The sequence below is a fragment of the Lutra lutra genome, chromosome 4 (genome assembly GCF_902655055.1).
Source record: "Lutra lutra chromosome 4, mLutLut1.2, whole genome shotgun sequence".
Taxonomy (NCBI): domain Eukaryota; kingdom Metazoa; phylum Chordata; class Mammalia; order Carnivora; family Mustelidae; genus Lutra; species Lutra lutra.
Genome location: NC_062281.1, coordinates 179,473,245 through 179,492,099, shown reverse-complemented (window position 1 = coordinate 179,492,099; position 18,855 = coordinate 179,473,245). Strand labels below are relative to the sequence as shown.

At 59.6% G+C, this 18,855-nt stretch overlaps 1 protein-coding gene across 3 annotated transcripts in view; it reads right to left on the bottom strand.

Moving 5' to 3' along the window:
• Positions 1 to 384: 384 nt before the first annotated feature.
• RUNX3 (RUNX family transcription factor 3) overlaps positions 385 to 18,855 on the bottom strand; it is a 60,111-nt gene continuing 41,640 nt past the window's right edge. For all 3 annotated transcript variants that reach the window (XM_047726950.1, XM_047726951.1, XM_047726949.1), the window contains exons 5-6: positions 8,357 to 8,515; positions 385 to 3,550 (exon numbers count right to left, since the gene is read on the bottom strand). In XM_047726950.1, the coding sequence (XP_047582906.1) occupies positions 3,018 to 3,550; positions 8,357 to 8,515 (692 nt within the window). In that variant the 3' untranslated portion in view covers positions 385 to 3,017. The remainder of the gene's footprint in view (positions 3,551 to 8,356; positions 8,516 to 18,855) is intronic.

The following is an 18,855-nucleotide window of genomic DNA, read 5'->3' as shown; positions in this document are numbered from 1 at the left end:
CCCCAGAGGGGGCCCCTAGGCTGCACACCCTCCACCCGCCTCTGCCCCTGCCTCCCTCCGAGCTGGGGGAAAAACATGGGGTACACTGCTCCTCCGGTCTACTTATGAATAGTCACAGGCCACTTGCAAGGGGCAGTGGCACCCTGAAGACCTGTTTGACATTCCTCCTGGGTTTCGGCCACACCAGGAGGGGGCCTCGCTTGCCCGGAGCGGTCTCCGTGGGCATCACTGATGGAGCTGGATGCAGGGAGGCCGGGGTGCTGGAGGTCTCCTAAGCAGTGGGTTTAGTCCAATTCCTGTCCCCAGAGGCTGCCCTGTTCGTCCTTGGTCACGGTGGGAGGTCTCCCTGCCCCCCCACCCCCCACACAGCTCTGAAGTCTGGCATTGGGATCCTTCAACACATCTCAGAGTTATATTATTGTAACAAATCAGTCAAAATTCCATTTTACAGTTAAATAGAACAGAGGACGGACAGTTTACCATACAGCAAGTTGTGCATCGAAAACAAACACCCTAAGCAAATTATAGTGCAAAGCAGTTCCCACCCACCCCACCCCACCCCAGCTCTGGGACGGTTTTACCGAAGATGTGCATGTGGCAGGTGTTAACACCTCGACATGACAATATGTCACCAAGGGTCTGTACCCGCCACCACCAAGTTTACAGTAATATGGTTATCAAAACTCCTCCATTTCCTTGTGCTTTCTAAATCAGTGTGTTCGCCTAAGACAACTTTAAAGCAGCCTTGTAAATAAGGACCCATTTCTAGCAGCCCGAGCTGTCTGCACCCACTATGGGCCTTAAAACCAGACTCGGCATGGCTGTCATCACTTTTAGTTGGGGGGGAGGGGTGGGCACGTGGGAGGAGGGATCCATTTATTTCCTGTCTCTGCCCCTACCAGGGCTTGGCTCTCAGGAAGGGCTAGTAATCCGGAGTGGGGCTACAAAGTGCTGGGCACTGGGAACCCCAGGGCGCCTCCCATGCAGGCCTGGGGCCAGTCTGCAACCACGGAGAAGAGGCATGGTGGCGGCAGGCGGGGGGGAACCAGGGCAATGGATTTGCAGCTGCTTCCTGAGAAGGGGTGGGGAGCCCCCCCTGGGTGCAGGGAGTCAGCAGGACACCCCAGCAGCTATCTTGAGATGGAGACTGTTTTTTTCCAGTGAGGACAGGCCCAGAGAAACTGCAGCGGGCGGGGTGTGAGATCACCAGAAGGACTTCCTAACTCGCCGGAGTGCATAGCTGGGCACATCACCTGCCCTCTGTTACAGGTTGGGGGCGGGGGTGGGGTATGGCGTGGCTGGCAGAGAGCTCTGAGAGAGATGACAATGGAGGAGGGAAGGTTGTCATATCCACAGAGGATGTGGCTGAAACAATGACTGAAAACCACACGCAACATGCTGTCTAGCCCTGACAGGTTTTCTTGTCCTTTTCCACTTGTGCCTTTTTCGAACTAAACTCAGACTCGAGTATCTGTGTAGCCTGAAGGCCTGGGCAAGTGCTGCTTTCCTGTCTGCAAATTAAAGGGGCAACACTTTCCTCCCTGAGGCCAGGGGGTGTGCCGTGCTGAGGTGCTGGCCGGCCCTCTGCCCGCCACCCCAGCACCCCACCTCTCTACCTCCTCTTGGGTGGATATCTGAGAGCCGCAGACGTGAGTTCTAGTGTCACCTGGGGTTCCCTTGGGTCCCCACCAACGTGGGCCCTTGGGTGGGAGTAGGTGGGATGCCGGAGGGCCTGACAATGCCACTCCCAGAAGGCAGACAGGATGCTGTTCGCTACAGCAGGGCTTTACCTCTAAGAGACCGTGGGTTTGAAAATATTTGATGTTTCTTATTCTAAAATCAGTTTTAAAAACTGGTTTTTGTTCAAGCCTGCTTTTGGAGCCCAGACCGGTTCAAGATGGAACGCTGTTAGAGGCTAGAAGATCTGGCCGGGCCAGCCCACAAGGCTGGGGTTTGGGAGTGTGCACAGCTTGGCTGGACCAAGGTGGGACAGGGATGCTAAAATCTGACCCCGTGACCTCTCACCAATGCCTTCTGCAAGACCTCTCTGGGACCCACGCTCTTTCCACAAATGGCAATTCTGAGACCAGCCTGGGGGCAAGGGTGGGGGGGGGATCTTTGGCCCTCCACCAAGAGAACAGAGGGCAAACGCCTTGGGCTGGTAAAGTGCACGGAGGACCTGTCTGCAGGTGTTTTTCCTGGTTTTAGGGACCTGCTGCCATTGGCTAGTCTCTTCTGGGGCCTGGGACCCGCAGACAGCTGGGACAGGGTGGGAGTTTCCGGCTGTTAGGAACTCTAGGGAAGCAGAGCTGGTGGGGGCGGGGGGTAGGTCGCAGGGCGGCGGGTCGGGAGCCGGGGGGGGGGGGGGGGAGACTGGCTTGAGGGTATTCTCATCCCATTTCTGCCAGTTGACTTCCAGGAGCCCTTGGATGGACCCTGTCCCCATCTATACAATGAAAGGAAACCCTTTCAGGGGTGGAGAGACCTTCCAGTTCTGATTCAATTTGCATAAATGCTAAGGAAGGGCTGGGCCCATGGGTACAGGGTCTCTGAGGAAGGGGAGCGGGTGGGGAGGTCTTTCCAGGGCCCCGTGGGTCAGAGGCCAAGCCGTGTGGACAAAAGCCACCTCTCTCTGGAACAGAGATGGTCTCTGCCCCAGGGGACCTGGGCCCTGTGATAGCACCGGGCATGGCTGGGGAGGGCCAGGTCATTCCGGGGGCGCGGCAGGAGGATAACCTTTCCCACAGGAACGTGGGATGAGATGACAAGGGTCTGGGCTAGGGGCAGCGTCCTGAGGGAGGTCCCTACCTATCTGTACAACGACGTGGCTGGACTGGATGCTCTCAGAGCCGCCCACCAGCTCTAGGCCCCAGGCCTTGTGGCCCCAGGGCCCATGGACTGGCCTGAGTGTAAGTCCCACTCCTGCTCGGAGCTTCGGAGCCGGGCCAGCCACTTGTCCGGAAGGTTCGTAGGGTCCCTGCCTCCGCCGGGAGCCGTCTGCTTGGACCCCGGGGGGGTCAGTAGGGCCGCCACACGGCCTCGTCCATGCGGCCCGGCGTGCTCAGGGCGGTAGGGGAGTTGCTGTGGCTGCCGTCCGCCTCCACGCTGTCGCTCTGGCCGCCCAGGCTGGGGTTCATGAGGTTGCCTGCGGCGACAGAGGCGCTGCTGGTGCAGGAGGCCAGCATGCGGGTTGGGGAGCGCTCTCCCCCGCTGCTGCTGCTGCCGGCCACCATGGAGAACTGGTAGGAGCCGGAGGATGCGCCGTAGTACAGGTGGTAGGGGGACGGGTTGGCCTGGAAAGGCCCGCTCTGGTTCTGCGGGGCCCCCGGGTAGGGTGGCGGGAGGTAGGTGTGGTGGAAGCGGCCGGTGGCGGGCATGCTGGCCACGCTGAGGCTGCCCGAGGGCGTGGCGCTGTAGGGGAAGGCGGCCGGCATGGCCCCGGGGTAATGCATCCTGGGGTCGGGGAAGCGGCTCTCCGTGAACGTCTGCAGCGCTGGGAAGGAGCGGTCAAACTGGCGGGGGTCGGAGAACGGGTTCAAGTCCGAGGTGCCTGGGGGACAACAAGGGGGACAGTCAGTCATGGCCTGGCAGCACCCCAGGAGGGCCTCTTGACGAAACGACCTGTGGAAGGGCGCCTGGGTGGTCCTGCTGGTGGGGTGCCTGACTCCGTTTCGGCACAGGTTGTGATCTCAGGGCTGTGAGATTGAGCCCTGCGTGGGGCTCCAAGTTCAGCGGGGAATCTGCTTCAGACCCTCTCGCTGCCCCCTGCGCTGAGCACATGTGCTTCTTTCTCTCTCTCACATAAATAAAGAAATCTTAGCGGGGGGGGGGGGTGAGGAGACTGACCTCGGGGCTCTGGTTCATAGGTCATTTGCGGGACTCCCTGCTTCTCTATCTGCCCTGGCTCTTCCCGCCCTGGGCTGCTGGTGCGCTGGAACCTGCCTGACTCAGAATCCGGCCCCACATGGGAGGCAGGTGGGAGCAGGTGCCTGGGCCGTGGGTGGCCATGGGGACCTCCCCGGACAGGTGGAGAAGGGGGAGGACTTTTCTTTCTCCTCGTGGAGTCCTCTTTACAGCCCAGCAGCTCAGAGGCTGTCTAGGGCATGAAGGTGGGTGCCCCACCGGGGCCGCTGGGGGTGTGAAGCCACTTCCGCCTTCCTCCCTCCCCATTAATAGGTGGTAAGACCTCGGGTAGGAAGACAGTCTGCAATGGTGCTCTGAGCTCGGGAGCTGCAGCTTGCTTTTACAGATAAGGCAACTGAGGCCCAGAGAGAAGGAACGGTTTTTCCTAATGTTGCCCAGGAAGGACTGGAGCTCATCGTGGGGCCTCTGCTTTCCACTTCCCTGCTGCTGGGTGCACGCACCTCCCCTGCCCGGGCGGGGCTCAGGCAGCTTCCCTCACCCCAGGCCTGGGCCTCGCCCTGGGCCTGGGGCTCCAGGTCTGTCCTGTAGACTGGGGCTGACTGGTGGCCCGACAGAGAAGAGACGCCACCTTCGCTTGCCTCAGCAACAGAGTGAGATGGTAGCCGGAGGGGCCTGGTGGCCCGGAGCCTGCTTTCACACGGAGGGACCCAGTGTTCAGCCCCAGTCCTGCCCTAGCGTCCACAGGTATGGCTCCTCTCTGGACTCCCAGACAAGGGTCTCTCTGCCTCTGCCCCCTACTCTTGCAGTTGCAGAACCCCCCTCCCCAAACCTCAGCATTCAAAGGGGCTTTAGGATTGAGTCTAACCCCTTTGGCAGGAAAACTCAGGCCCAGAGAGGGTGAGGCACTTGCCTCAGGGTTACACGGCACACTGGACCAGCACAAAATCCTAGGGCTCCTGTTCTGAGCCCTGACATGTGCCTGTCCCGTCTCTGAGGCAGCCCAGTCCGGCATTTGTCTTGGGTCTGATACTTACTGGGCAAGTCACTTAGCTGCTCTGTGCCTCAGTCTTCCCACATGAAAAATACAGGCAGTGACAGTGCTAGGGATTAAGCGAGTTACTACATGGAAAGTGCTTAGACCCGCACACAATAGAGGCCGCTGAAAGTTTGCCCTGTGCACCGTCTGGGACACCTCTTGCTCCGGGCACTCAGGAGAACTGCCCCACGCAGGGCCCTGCAAGGAGGAGTCCCTGACCCTCCTGCCTTGTGGCCTGGCCGAGGGGTGACTCTGGGCAGCAGCAGAGAGGTGGAGGAACCCTCAGCAGAGGTCCTAAGGTCAAGTTCGTCTGGTCCCCATCCCTTGTGCTGCCCCCACAGAGCAGGACGCAGAGGGAGACCATCCCTGTCACGTGGGCAGCTCCCAGTGGGCGCCGCCTGCTCTGACCATGGCTTGGCTGGGAGCAGCGAGCTGCAGGGACCCTCAGGCCTCTAGTTCCCCCAGCTCTGCCCAAGGTGCTGTGGGGCCTCAGGTGATACCTGTAACTTCTCAGGGCTTTGGGCTCTTCCTGACTCCACTGGGGGTGTTGCCTTAGCAGTGGGCTCTGGGTCTGGTCCCGACCGTGAATCAGAACAGAGCAATGCTCCCAGGCTACAGGTGGGTGGATGTAGGGTCAAGGGGCCAGATGACCGGGGCCTTTTGGAACATCTAGTATTCTCTGTAACAGGGCCCCTGGCCGTTCCGTGCTGCCCTGGAGTGCAAGAGATCAGAGAGGTGCTTGGCTCCCCACTGTCATCTCAGTATGACAGGGCAGAAGGCCTTGGGGGCAGGGGCTGGCTCCCCGAGCAGAGCCAAGCATGAGGCTGATACACCCACTCAGAACCCAGGAAGTGAGTGCCGCCCACGCCATGGGAGCGCCATTCTCCAAACAAAGGAAACCCAAGCAGGGACCCCAGAACACAACAGTAGGCCTGCAGCCCAGGAAACACAGGGCTCAGGAAGCTCAGGTTTGTGCAAGGTGGACCCAGGCCTGGTGTGTGTGGCCCCTGGAGTTCCCATGGGCTGTGGGCTCTGAGCTGGGCTCACCCAGACTGCCAATGTCCTCTCCTGCCTTGCTGCCAGGCTGGGGTGGGAGGGGGAAGTATCTGCCCTCAGCACCCCTGTGGGTGCGGCCCCCATTCCCCCAGCCCAGTAGCCCCGGGAAACCCGAGCTGGTCGGCTGAGGAGCAGCCAGTCCCAACACTGGAAGGAAATGTTTATTTTCTTCTCCAAATTGCCCCAGCTGCTGCATAGTGACTGAATGAGGCCTTTGAGCCATGAGAAGCCCCCACCGTGGGCAGCCATAGCTGAGGGGGCTGGGGGCTGGCGTCTGGAGGGGTCGGGGCCTCAGCACTGCTTACTAGTGACCAAAGCCAGGGGGTGAAAGATATTAAGGGTCGTCGAGACAAGTGACGGTGGGGTGCCCTGAGGGGGATCCCCAGGACAGAGTCTGAGGGCAGGGGCTCATCCCACCACAGGGGCAACACCAATGAGGGGGCCCCAAACCCAGCCCTGCCAACACCCCTCATCTCCCCACATTACAGATGGGAACACTGAGGTTCAGCGAGGTGAGGTTACCTGCCTGAGATCACAGCCGGTGCCTGACACAGACATCAGGTCTACCTGATGGCAGGTTCACTCCAAAGAGCACAGGTCTGGGGAAGGGGGAGAGCTGGCTGGGGCAGAGGGCCACATAGGCTCCCGTGGGTGTGTGTGTGTGTAGGGAGGGGCCACAGGATGCCACGGAAGGGGAAGGACTGGCTCAGCCATGCCCCATACAGGCTCAGCCTCCTCTCCCCACAGCCCCAGGTAGGGGCAGGGGTTCTGGCCTGGCCCTTCTGGACAGGGGGTGGGGAGGCTTGCCTCAGGCTCTTGTAGGCACCGATTTCAAAGCCATGTTCATGCAACTGTGGCCAGGGAGAGGTAGGTTTTCCTTCCATGAGAGCTGCTCCTCAGGAAGCCACTGTTCACCCTCACCTTCTAGATTCTGGGGTTCCCTGGCTGGGCTCCAATATGCACTGGGTCCCAGCTCTGCTCGTGGCAGGGAAAGGCCTGAAGTGTTAGGCTACTGTACCTTGACAAGGGCTGGTCTATGGGACATGGAAGCAAGGATGGCTTTCAGGCAGGGGGTGGGCAGGAACCTGGAGAGGAGATAACCTCTCCCGGTCTCTTGAGGTCAGACCCCCATGGGGCAAGCCCCCCTCATTGGGCTCTAGAACCACTAACTGTCTCAAACTCACTAGCCCATGGGTCTCTCCTCACCTGAGGGGCTCAGCAGGACCAAGAATAGAAGCTTCCTGTCTCAGAAAAGAAGGGGCTGTACTAAGGCCCGGCCACTGTATCATGCCTGGCACACAAGGGCCGGGGGCAAGGCCTCCCTTAGTGGAGAGCCCCAGTAAGCCCCAAGCTTGGCCTGGAGTCAGCTCGCACCCCTACCCCGGGCTCTTCCTGCGGGGGGCCCCCTCGTCTGCACCCTCAGCAGTGCAGGAAGTTCCTGGGAGTAGGTGCTATGGGGACTTTGGACATGGTCATCGATGGGCTCTGGGCCCTACAAGTGGCTCTTCATCTCTTAGGCCTCAGTTCACTCATCTGTCAGATGGGTCATAAGCAGGCCCCACACGACTGGGAAAGAATGGCCACTACGGGATGTGGCTCTGTCTGGCACCGTGGACCAGGGCTCTCTGCCCCCACCCGGTCCAAGGGCCCAGAGAACAGTCAATCCTCCTCACCCGGCCGTGTATGGACCTGCCCCGTGCCAGGCACCCGTCTACTCTGCAAGGCCTCACTGTGCCTGCCACATCCATCTGGGCAATGGGGACACAGACAACTGTCTGGGGCCCCAGCTGAGAAGCCTCCCTCGTCTTTCCTGTTTGGAAGAAGTCTCTGGGCCAAGGGGGGACTTTTCCTAGGTGATGCTGGGTGTCCCCAGGGCTGCGACATCACTTTGACATTTACAAAGTTTACCTGAGTGCAGTCATGGCATTGGAATGTCGCCCCAGCCCCGGGCAGAGGCACCCACCACTGCCCCTCCCTCAGATAGGGGACACGTGGGCTCTTCGGCAGGGACAGGTCTGTCACAGGCTCCTTAGACAAGTCATGCCCCAATTTTAACGGGTCCACTGGGGAATTAATGCCCATGTCACTCAGGAGACAGTGAGCTCCCGAAGGCAGGGCCTGTGTCTATCCGTGCGGGTCCCTGGGGACCTGCACTGCGCATCACATGTAGAGGGTGTCCCTACGTGGTTGCTGAGTGACTGAATGAAGGGCCTATCCCAGGTCTGGGCAGAGTATCCCTGGAAATCATCTGTAGGAGGCCATGAGCAGGACTGTCCTCCTTCATAAAATAAGGCAGTGCAGTGAATGACCTCCAAAGGAGCCTTTGTTCTGGGGAAGCAGGGCCATGCCCAGGGCCCCCTCCACCGTCCCCCCCGTCCCCCGGCTCCCCCTGTGCCATACCTTGGATGGGGGTCTGGGCCTGGCTGCTATAGTGGCTGGTGGTACTGATCGAGCCACGGGGACTGGGCGTGCTCGGCGTCACTCGCATGCGCAGCCGTTCCAGGTCCCCGAAGCGGTCAGGGAATGGCTTGGTCTGGTCCTCCAGCTTCTGCCGGTGCCCTGCAGAGCATGGGGAGCCCATCAGTGCTAGGTCCCGAGAGTCTCAGGGGGACACCACTGCCTCACTCTACGGGGAAGCTCTCCCCGAGGTCCAACCTGAGACATCCGTAGGACAATCCTCAGGTGACTATCAACCCCTCTGCTGAGGTTCCCCACGGGCTTTCTGGATAGAGACCATGACATGCTGCCTTGGGGCTGCCGTGATGGTCTGTCTCACCCCTGCCTGCCTGCTTGAGTAGGAGTACATGTGCTTCTCTCTGAACCTCTAGAACCCAATGTGCAGAAGGGGAAACCGAGGCAGCAGGCCTGTGTAAATGGCTCAAGGGGGCTCCTGTGGGACTCGGGCTGTCACCCTCTGCCTCCCAGTGTCCCAGACCCCCCACCCCGCCACTGCCCATATCTACAAGAATAACGGGACATGGCCCTGCAGTGGGACCACCAGCTGCACCAGCCCTGAGCCACCCTGGGACCCCTAGGGCGCACCTCTCCTGTCCCCGCCTCAGACAGAAGGGATAATCCAGGGGGATGAGAAGAGACCTGGGGCACTTCCGGGCAGGGCTGAGCTCCCGCCTCTGACTAGAAGCTGTGTGCAGGGGACCAGTGCCCCTGGCTGGGGGCATCACACCTGGAGAAACTGTTAGCATTCCCCATGACTTCCCTCCCAGGGCCCACTCAGGAAGGGGCCCAGCTTTGTCTCCCAGGCCCCGGGGGTGTGGGTCAGGTCAGGTGCTCATGCCCCTGCCTCTGTACAGCTAGCTGAGGCTCCCCTCACGGCTTCCTGAATGACGTCAAGCTTGCGGGGATGCCCCCCCACGCACTTTTTCAATTATTCATTTTACATTTCACAAGCGACACCCGAACTTCTACAAAAATGAAAGCATTACAGAATTACGGGTCAGGCTAATGGCTCCTTTGACCCACCCTAACTTCTGGGCAGGCCCCCACATGATCGGTTTGGTGGTCTTTCTTTCCAGCCTTGGAAAGATGTGTTTTCCAGCATGGAAAACACAGAGCAAGTTTCTCACAGACCCTCTTAAACGGTCTCAGCCTGGTCTGTCATCCTCCAGCTCGCTTTTCCAGTAGCCAGAGCCCCCCCTCCGTTTCCCGATCTGTGAAATGGGGGGGAGTAACCTAGCCCCACGAAAACAACAGAGCTCCTGCTCTACCTTGGAAGCCCTCCCTGGCGCAGAGGGGAGGGCTCAGCGAGGAGGAGGACCAAACACTCAACACTCGCCAGCAGATGTCCCTTGTCCTGCCTGTCCCGGCCCTGGAGGCTGCAGCTCACTCAGCCCGTCATGCCCTAGGATGGGTGATCACGTGGTTTTTCCATTTCTTCCGTTATTCACATGCGGCCCTCCCAGGAACTGTACGCGTACGGGCCCTCTTCACTGATCAGCCAAACCCCAGCCGTTAGCCTCCTCTCCACCTGCCCCAGACCAGGATCCCAACCCTGACCCTGAGGCAGGAGGCCAGGCAGGCAGGGCAGCCAGGTTCTCCTTTCACAAAGAGAACTGCAGCTCAGAGAGGTGAAGAGGCTTGCCCTCAGTCACACAGCGAGGAAGGGAGAAGTATGTCCTGTATCTGGGGTCCCTCTGAGAAGAAACATGGGGAGCGGCTAAGGGAGAGGGAAGGCTTGCCTGAGTCCTCGGGTCTGCGGTGACATGCCAAGTTTTCTAGACTGACAAGGAGAGAAGAAGAGAGAAGTTGGTGGGAAGGAAAACAGAAGCCCTCACTGTCCGTCCTGAGGCCTGGAAACATGCTGGGGGCCTGGAAAAGCATGAAATGACTAGTGACCACCCTTGGGAATGAGGAAACCGAGCTGGAGGCCTCAGAATGGGTTTGATTCCTGATTTTCAAAATGGAGATGTGATGGATTCTGGCATCAGAGACACCCATGCTCCCTACCCATCCCTGCCTCAGACAGGCATCTGAGGGCTCTCAGAGATGAGCATGTAGTCCTGGGAGGGCTCAGCAAGTCATCAAGAAGCAGGGAACCCACTCTCTCCTCGGAGGATGCCCCAGACCTGGAGCCCAAGGGACAGTGTCAACTGGGATGAGACAGCTTGGCTTCTAGGACAGCTGCTCCCAGGACCGTTGCGAAGGGGCCAAGTGGAGGCTGGGGGTGACTTTAGCTGGAGCTGGGGCTGTAGGCTCTGATGCTTGTGGAGACCCGGCAAGTCATGTAAGTGAGGCACATGGGACTGGTGGGGAGTTGGGGTGGACTGGAGAGGGTGTGCTTTGCGGAAGGGCCAAGTGCCACCTGGTCCAGCTGGCCGGTGCCCTGATGGGGGTGGGGCCAGTGTGGCCAGAACTTCCAGTTTACCAGAAGAAAACTGCTTTGATGTGAAATGTTTATATGTTGGCAATTAATTCTAATACTGAGGAAAAAAAAAAAAAAAAACCCAAACCCCCAAACCAATTTGTAGGATGCGACCTGCTCACGGGCTGCCAGTTTGCAACCTCAAAGTTCGAGATTTCATTTTCTGGAGGGTTGGGTAAGCTTAGCCGCTGAGGACTGCTTAACGGATACCCCTCAAGGGGTGATCACTAGGGGAGTGTCGCGGGGCCTGGGAAGCCGTGTTGTCGACACGGCTGTGGCGGCCACTGAAAATGGCAGGGCCATGTGGACAAGCTGGAGGACAAACGAATTCGGAACAATCTCAACAGGCAGGAAGTTGGCCGGATAGACGTGGGGACTGCAGACTGACCTGAGTGCAGCTCGGGTGCAAAGATTCTGGGTGTCTCAGTCAACCACAAGCTTGACGTGAGCCAATGGGGCTCCATGAAAACTGGTGCAAAACCTCAGGCCTTGTCATTATCGTCACTGTGGGACAAAGTCGTGTCTCTGAGTCACACTGTGTACCAAGTGTTTACAGTTACTCCTGCGGCCTGAGGAAGGAGGGCAGGGCTCATGGCCCACGCAGGTTCGAGGATGGGCCTGCCGCCTGTGCGGCCTGGTGGCCTCACTTGAGTCCCACTCCCTCCCCGCCGCAACCCGAAGCTGTAGTGTCCCCTCTAGGGCCAAACAAGGTCTATGAGCGCACTCCCTCCACGCAGGTCACTTCTACCCCAGCACATGCCACGGGAGGCAGGGCCACATCAGTGACAGGGACTTGGGGACACACAGCCAGGCCGGCGGAGCCAACCCCAATGCACAGGCCCCTGAGGCCGAGTCCGGGGAGCGTTCTTTCTCCTGACGGTCTCCTCTTAGCTCCCACTGTCCAAGTGGGGCTGCGGAGGCCTCCGGATGTGACCTAGGCGAAGCGGCTGGTCTGGGACAGAAATCAGGTAGCCTGGCCGGAGGCCGCTCTGCCTTCACCAAGGACACGCTTCCCGGGGCGGGGCCGTCCTCACAGGGTGCTGGGACTCTCTTCCTCGCCCCTGTGGAACTCTGCGGCCACTGGCAGGGAGGGGCGGCGGGAAGCTGACGTGGCTCCACGTGGCCAGGGCGCCGGAGAGTCTCGGAGCCATGGGGCCCGGCCGCCACATTTGGAGCAGAGCGGAACTTCCCGTGCCCGAGGGAAGATGGCCCTACAGAACAGACCTCTTTGATTCGGCCACCCACCGCGGGAGCTGGGGGGAGCTCTGGCCTCGCTGCCTCAGTCACCTGGGGCCCAGCCCTGTCACGCCATGCCTCAGTTTCCCCCCGCACAGCTGGCTCACGGAGGCCCCTCCAGCTCTGCAAGTCTCTGGCTGGAGATTACGAAGCTCAGCCACCGGCCCTGCCAGGGCCTCCAGGAGGGAAGAAGGCTCAGACTTCTTTCCACCCTCCTCTAAGGCCGCCGTGCCCGGTGCTTCTCGAGCGGCTCCTGCCTCTCACACCTCAGAGCCACAGCGCAGGCGCAGCCCCTGCCGGAACGCTTCCCTGCCCTTCGGGGCTCACCCCGAGAGCCCCTCCCCTGCAGGCAGACCCCCCTGCCCCTGCCTCGAGCCCTTGCAGCACCTCTGCAGGCTCTGAGCAGCAGCTAGCATGACCGGAAATTAAAGCAGCAGCCAGAGCTCGCAGGATGATTCCTCCGCTCCAGCATCTTCGTCACTGACAGGCCCTGCCTGGTTCCACCCTGCATGGTCCCCACTGTCCCTGTCCTGCAGGTGAGGAAACGGAGGCTGGCTGAGGATCAGGGACGTGCTGAGGTCACGCAGATGGCTTGAGGCCATCTCTTCTTCCTGGAGGCCATCCTGCTAGAATGGGGCCTCGGCTCTGATCATCAGGGGCACCAGACAACGGATTCTAAGGCCTAGCCTGGCCCAGGGCCCAGCCTGGCTCTCTGCAGGGTGGGCCTGGGGAGAAGAGGAGAGGGTCTCAGTGGACTCCAGCAGGAGCCCTGTCCTACTCTGAGACTCAGGGCTGAGAGTCCTGCTCTCTAACCACACTTTGCTCTGACCGACCTCCTCCTCTGGGCCACAGCTGCCACACCTGTACTGTGGTTTCATACTGTCCAGCCCCCAATGTGTGGGTGAGCTGCAGGACAGACCCCCAGGGTTTAAAAGTAAAGCACTTTGCAGGGAGGATGGGGGACCATCTAAGTAAGACCCCACCATGGCCCACCACGCCGGGCCTACTGCCGGCCTCCCACAGCTGGGCTCAAAGCACTGCAGCCCCTACAACACGGCCTCCCTTAGAGCTGTGACCCCCATTTGTGGAAGGGTGGGTCCCAGTGGCCCAGGCCTGTACGAGTCAGCTCTCACCCACTGGTGATCGTGGGGAGATCACTTCCCCCCTCGGAGCTTCAGCGGTCTCCTCTGTAAAATGGGAGATCTCATTCTAACTCCCCAGGGTGTGGGCGTGCTGCAGGAATTAAACAGGCAGTCTGGCCTTGGCCCTGGAGGAAGGTATTCTGGGCTCCATAGTTCTTCCACACCCCTCCTGGGGTGCCCAGCCTCACACATGTATGAGGAGGGTCAGAAGGAGGAGAGCGGACACTGGGGTCCAGCCAGACTGGGTGATTCACCCAGGGTCACGCAGCGCTGGAGGCAGACGACAAGGGCTGGGTTCTGGGTTGGGGGCTCCCTAACCACCAGTCCCAGGACATCCTTCATCACCACCAGCTGGGCCAACATGGGGTCCCCGCGCCTCCCAGGAACCCGGTGCTTCTGGGGGAACCATCGGGGCCATGGCCCTGCCTTCATGCTGGCCCACCACCAGCTCCTGCGATGAGAGTGGCAACCACTTGCACAGGCATCTACCATGGGCCACTGTGCTAGGTGGGCCGTGCCTGTCTTCTACAAGGGTCACAACCCTCTGAGAAGCTGCGACCATTGCCCCATTTTAAGGATGGGAAAGTGGAGACGAGAGGTCAAGGTCAAACCTGTAACTGTCAGCATGTTGCATGAAGCTTGGCTTCCCAAGACCTCCAGGAGAGGAGTGCTATGTTGACGGGCGGTGAGGCTCCACTAGCAGGAGGCCAGCTCAGCATTCTGCCTCCACCGGGTGGGAAAGGGACAGGAGGCAAAGGGGGCAGGCAACAGGGAGAACCAGAGTTGGGCGGGGCTCAGGAACAGGATGGGCTGCAGGGAACAATGTGGGCCCCAGTGACGGGGCCTTCACCCATCTGAAGACACTCGGCTGCCTCCTCTGCTGCCTGGCCCAGCCCTGGTGCGGTCACAACCCAGACACAGCAGCCACTGTCCGCTTAGCCATGGGGTGGGGCACCCGGGCCCAAGGCCCGCTCTGTGGCCTGTCAGGAGATTTACACCCGACTCTTAACAACCGCGCGCGGAATCGCGGGCGGGTGCTGGCCCCGGGTGGTCTGCCTTGAATCGGCCCCCTGTGAGCAGATGAAAGCTGGTCGGTGGCTGGGCAGGGAAATGGGCTGGCGGGGGGCCAGCGGGCAGGGCGGCAAGCGGCTCCCTCCCAGGGCTGCAACTGGGGTTTCCAGCAGGCCTGGGGTTGATTAGGGGAAGCCGGGAGGTCTGAGGTTAACCCCTTCCCTCCTGCTGGGTGCACTCCCCTGGGGATCTAGGGGATCCTGGGAGCCGGGGCCAGAAACTGTTGCCTCTCCACGACTTGGGTGTCCCTCTGCCTCCCCACACCTGGAGCTGAGAACAAAACTGTGGCAACTTCAGGAGCCTCAAAGGCCCAGAGACAGGCTTAGTTAGGGTCACTTCCCCTGCCCATGCTGTCTGGGGCCCCCAGCAACCACTGGCTCTGGGCTTACTTCCTTCAGACCTCTCTGGTCCAATGTCACCTCTGCTCCCTGCCCACGTCCCATCCCTGCCCTCTCCACCGCTCCCCCCAGCTCTGTTTTTCTTCCTAAAATCTCTCACTACCTGAAATTAAGTCAGTTAATCATTTATTTATTTCATTTATTCAACGAAGAGTTACTGAGTACCTCCTAAGCACTCACGTCTGTATTTTGGGGTCTAGGTCAGTACCTGGCAAAGCAGAGGAAAGAAACTCTGCCCCGTGGAGCATATACACTGGTCAGGGGAGATAAGAAAGAAACAGAATGAGTGAACTCTATAGCATCTTGGAAGGTAATCGGGGCTCTAAGTTAAATCGAGGCTGGTAAGTATGGGGGGGGGTGTATGATTTGAAACGACATGTCAGGGGAGGGTTCGCTGAGAAGTTAGAGTAAAGCCTTCATTCAGGGTGGGAAAGAGCAAGCCATGCGTCCAGGGGCGTCTAGGGAGGAGTGCTCCAGGGAGAGAGAAGAGCAGTGCAAAGGCCCTGAGGCAGGGATGTGGCTGCCCAGTTGGAAGACCAGCCAGGAGGCTGGGGTGGCCAGAGTGGGGTAAGCAAGGAGGAGGATGGCAGGGAGGAAGGCAGGGGGTAACGGACACAGAGCAGGTGGGGCCCTGTGGGCCACGGTGACTAGAGTACTGTTCACCATCTTTCCCTACCTCCAGTGTCTAAGACCCAAGAGGGACGGAGCCTGTCTACTGGGTTCACTGTGGCATCCCCAGCTTCTAGAACAGTGCCAGACACATGAAAGGTGCCCAGGAAAATATTTGTTGAAGTCATTCCATGTACATTTTTGGGAAGAAAGGGCCCACAGGCAAGGTGCCTGAACCACCCGCCTCTGCTTCAGGCAGGATTAAGAAGTTGGGTCCTACCCTTTCAAGTACCAGCACCTGCTAAGCCTGGAAGATGGGGGGAGCGGTTCAGAAGTGCCAGGCCCTGAGCTGCCTCCTGCCTGAATCCCGGATCCTGCTCAGCCACCTGCTTTTTTAACCAACCCCTGGTGACTGTGAGGGACACCAGCGCTGAGAACCTCAGAAACCAAGGCCACACAGGCAGGAAGCCACCAAGCCAGCCTTCAAACCCAGCCAGCCACCTGGCTGCAGATCGGGCATGCTCTGCAGGGCACCAGAGGGGAACGACCCAGCCACAGAACCCACAGCTGGGCCTCAGGGATAGGAAGACTCCCACTCCTTGGCTCCCAGGACCAGCCCCTACTCCCACCCCACCCCACCCCACAGAAGGCTCAGCCCTCACATGGGGTTGGGAGTCACCAAACGGGAGAAAAGCTCAGAAAGGAAATCCTGTGATCATCCATGAGGGTTTGGGTACTTCCTGCGCAGCTGGGCAGCTGCAAGCTCCTTTCATGCCCAGGACACCTCCCAGAGCAGACGTTAATAGCTACTATCATCCCCATTTTACAGATGAGCACAGGGAGGTGGGAAGGCCCTTCTAAGGGGCCCTCACTTCCCTGAGTCCTAGACTGGAGCCCCTGGGGGGGGGCACTGAAGTTCACCCTTGAGCAAGGGGCTCTGTATCCTGCCCTGTCCCCTCCTGGGGTGACTGGGACCCATGAACAGGGACTTTGCACCAAGCTGGTGCATGGGGAACATCTGGCGACCAGCAGTGTCGAGCCGGTCTCTTACCTCGTATAGGTGGGGAAAGAGACGCCCAGAAAGGAAGAGGATTTGTCCAAGGTCACACACTAAAGGCCAGGTCAGGGTTAGAAGCCAGGGTGCTGGTGAGACCTGACCTGCAGGCCTGGGTGGGCAGTGAGGGGCAGGAGAAACGCAGGGCCTCGGGATGGGTGGCCTGGAGAACTGCCCCCTCCCACGGTGGCTCTTTTCTAGAAATCAGCTTCTGCTAAGATTTTGTTTGAAGAAGTCTCTTTAAACCCATGGGTCTGGCCCGTGCCCAGGCCGAGAGGGGCACCACCCACCTCAGCACACAGAGCCAGCCTAGACTCCGACTCCAGGCTATCTCCTGGCCCAGCTTCCTCTCCTTCCTCTTGCTGCCTCATCTCCCTCTAGCCTCTGCTGCTTTGTCTTGTGTACCCCTTCCTTCCTCAGCTCACTGCCCAGAAGGGCTGTCTCAGGTCTGGGGGACCCCGGGAGAGAAGAGCAGGCAGAGGATTCGAACTAGGGGCTCCCAAAGGCAGAGCTGAGCCTCTCTCCTCATCCAGGGGCCTCCAGGTGGGCAGCTCTGGGCCGAGCAGTGCTGGACGTGGAGGCCCTGAGGGGTTCCAGGCATTGCTGGGCCCCGAGGGAACATTCCTAGTGAGCTCCAGGACCCCCAGCTCGCAGGCCTCCGTGGACTAGCTGCTTTGTGGAGTGGCTGCTAAGGGCGGCATCAACACACGGAGCCCAACCGTGGCTTCCATCCGCCCCGATTCTGCCCCTAGAGACAGAGTGGCATGTCACCTCCGTTACCCCTCTAAGGCCACGGCTTAGGTTTCTCAGCAACCATGCTGCTGCTGACCCAGAGAGGGTCACCGTCCCCGAATGGTGGTGGTGGTGGTGGTGGGAACGCATGGCCGCGGTCAGGTACTGGGGATAACAGGACACCGTAGATCCAGTGACTCACCCGGATCCTCCCTCTGCCACAGCCAGATGCTAGCCACATGCTGTCACTGATCTCTAGGCCCGCAGCGTGGGGGGTATCACCCCACTTCCGGGAGGAGGGGCGGAGGCCCAGAGATGCCAGTAACTTGTCTGGGGTCCTTCAGCCAGGCCGGCTGACTCAGAACTTGTTCTCTGCGCCATGGATGCCTATAGCTCACAAGGGCTTCCCAACCATCACCACCTGAAACTCTTGGGATCACTGACCCAGTTCACAGATAAAAAAACTGAGGGCAAAAAGAACACATGGGTTGTCCAAGGCTATGGAGCCCAAGGCCAGGGGCATGGATCCACCCAAGGCCAATCCCAACAGGAATACGGCCGGAGCAGGTGCCAGCCTGCGAGCCTCATGGCCAGATACAGGAGCTCAGGAGGATGGAGGGTGTGCCCTGAGAGGCTACAGAGAGTCATCCCGGGCCACTAGGCCCAGCATTATGCCCTTCCTAGGTGGCCAGTCCCTGGAGGGGGACCAGGAATTGGATAGATGGGGAGCCAAGCCAGTCCGATTCCCAAGAAGGAAGGGGCCAGCCCACAGGGCAGGCCTGGGTGGCCCTCACTGATGACACCCTGGCATAGCCACACCCCTGTTCAGAGCTTCCTGGGCTCAGGTCCCCATTCTGTCTTCCTGCCCCAAGTCCACCCAGCTTAGAGTGGAAATGCAAGACTGTCTCTGGGAAGACAGGGCACCTCTCAGCAGACCGTGGGAGGCCCTGGCAGGTTCTCAACATCCCCTGGCCTAGATTCTCTCCTCACTGGAACTGGGGTGACCGTTTGGCTCTGCTCTCACAAGGATCCCACAAGATAATGAACGCGAGAGGTTTTCTGAACTGCAAAGGGCCACTATCACAAAGAGAAAGTCAGGGCCACTCTCCATACCCCACACTGAGCACGTTGCAAAACCGGGGGCGGTCCAGGCGAACGCTGGTCAGGATGCTGGTTGGAAAGCAGCCAGTCCAGAGAGGGCCAGCTGGTTCTCAGTTTCATTCATTCATTCATTCATTCATGGAAGGCAAGCCTCTGGCCCACTCTGCGGCAACCGCCCCACCCTCCAATTTCCCTGATCTAAATCTGCAAACTCCAGGTCCTTCAGCAGGCAGAAGCAATGAAACACAACTCTCTCTGATGCTAAAACACACACATCAGGACTCCCTGAGCACATAGTAGTTGCTCAATAAATATTTGCAGAATCAATGTGCATTCCTGAGTGTGGGTTTTGGGGTCAGAGTGCCTGGGCTCTGTGTGACTTAAGTCAGGTAACAAATCCAGAGAAAGTTTCCAAGGAGGGGATCCGGCCTCGCAGCCAGACCAGCTCCTGTTTTTGATGGCTCCCTCCCTCAGCCGCTGGCAGAGGAAGCTGGAGTGGAGCAGCGCAAACCTGGCCTGGCCCCCCGCCCCTCACAAATACCCTATCTGAAGCCTGTTCCTGCCCCGAACGAACCCTTTCCTCAACAGACGCAAACTGCAAGTCCATACTCCCTTAGCTGCCCTTTTGCCCACCCTTCCAAGGGCAGGCATTCCTCAGGGAAGGGCGTCAGGCTAAT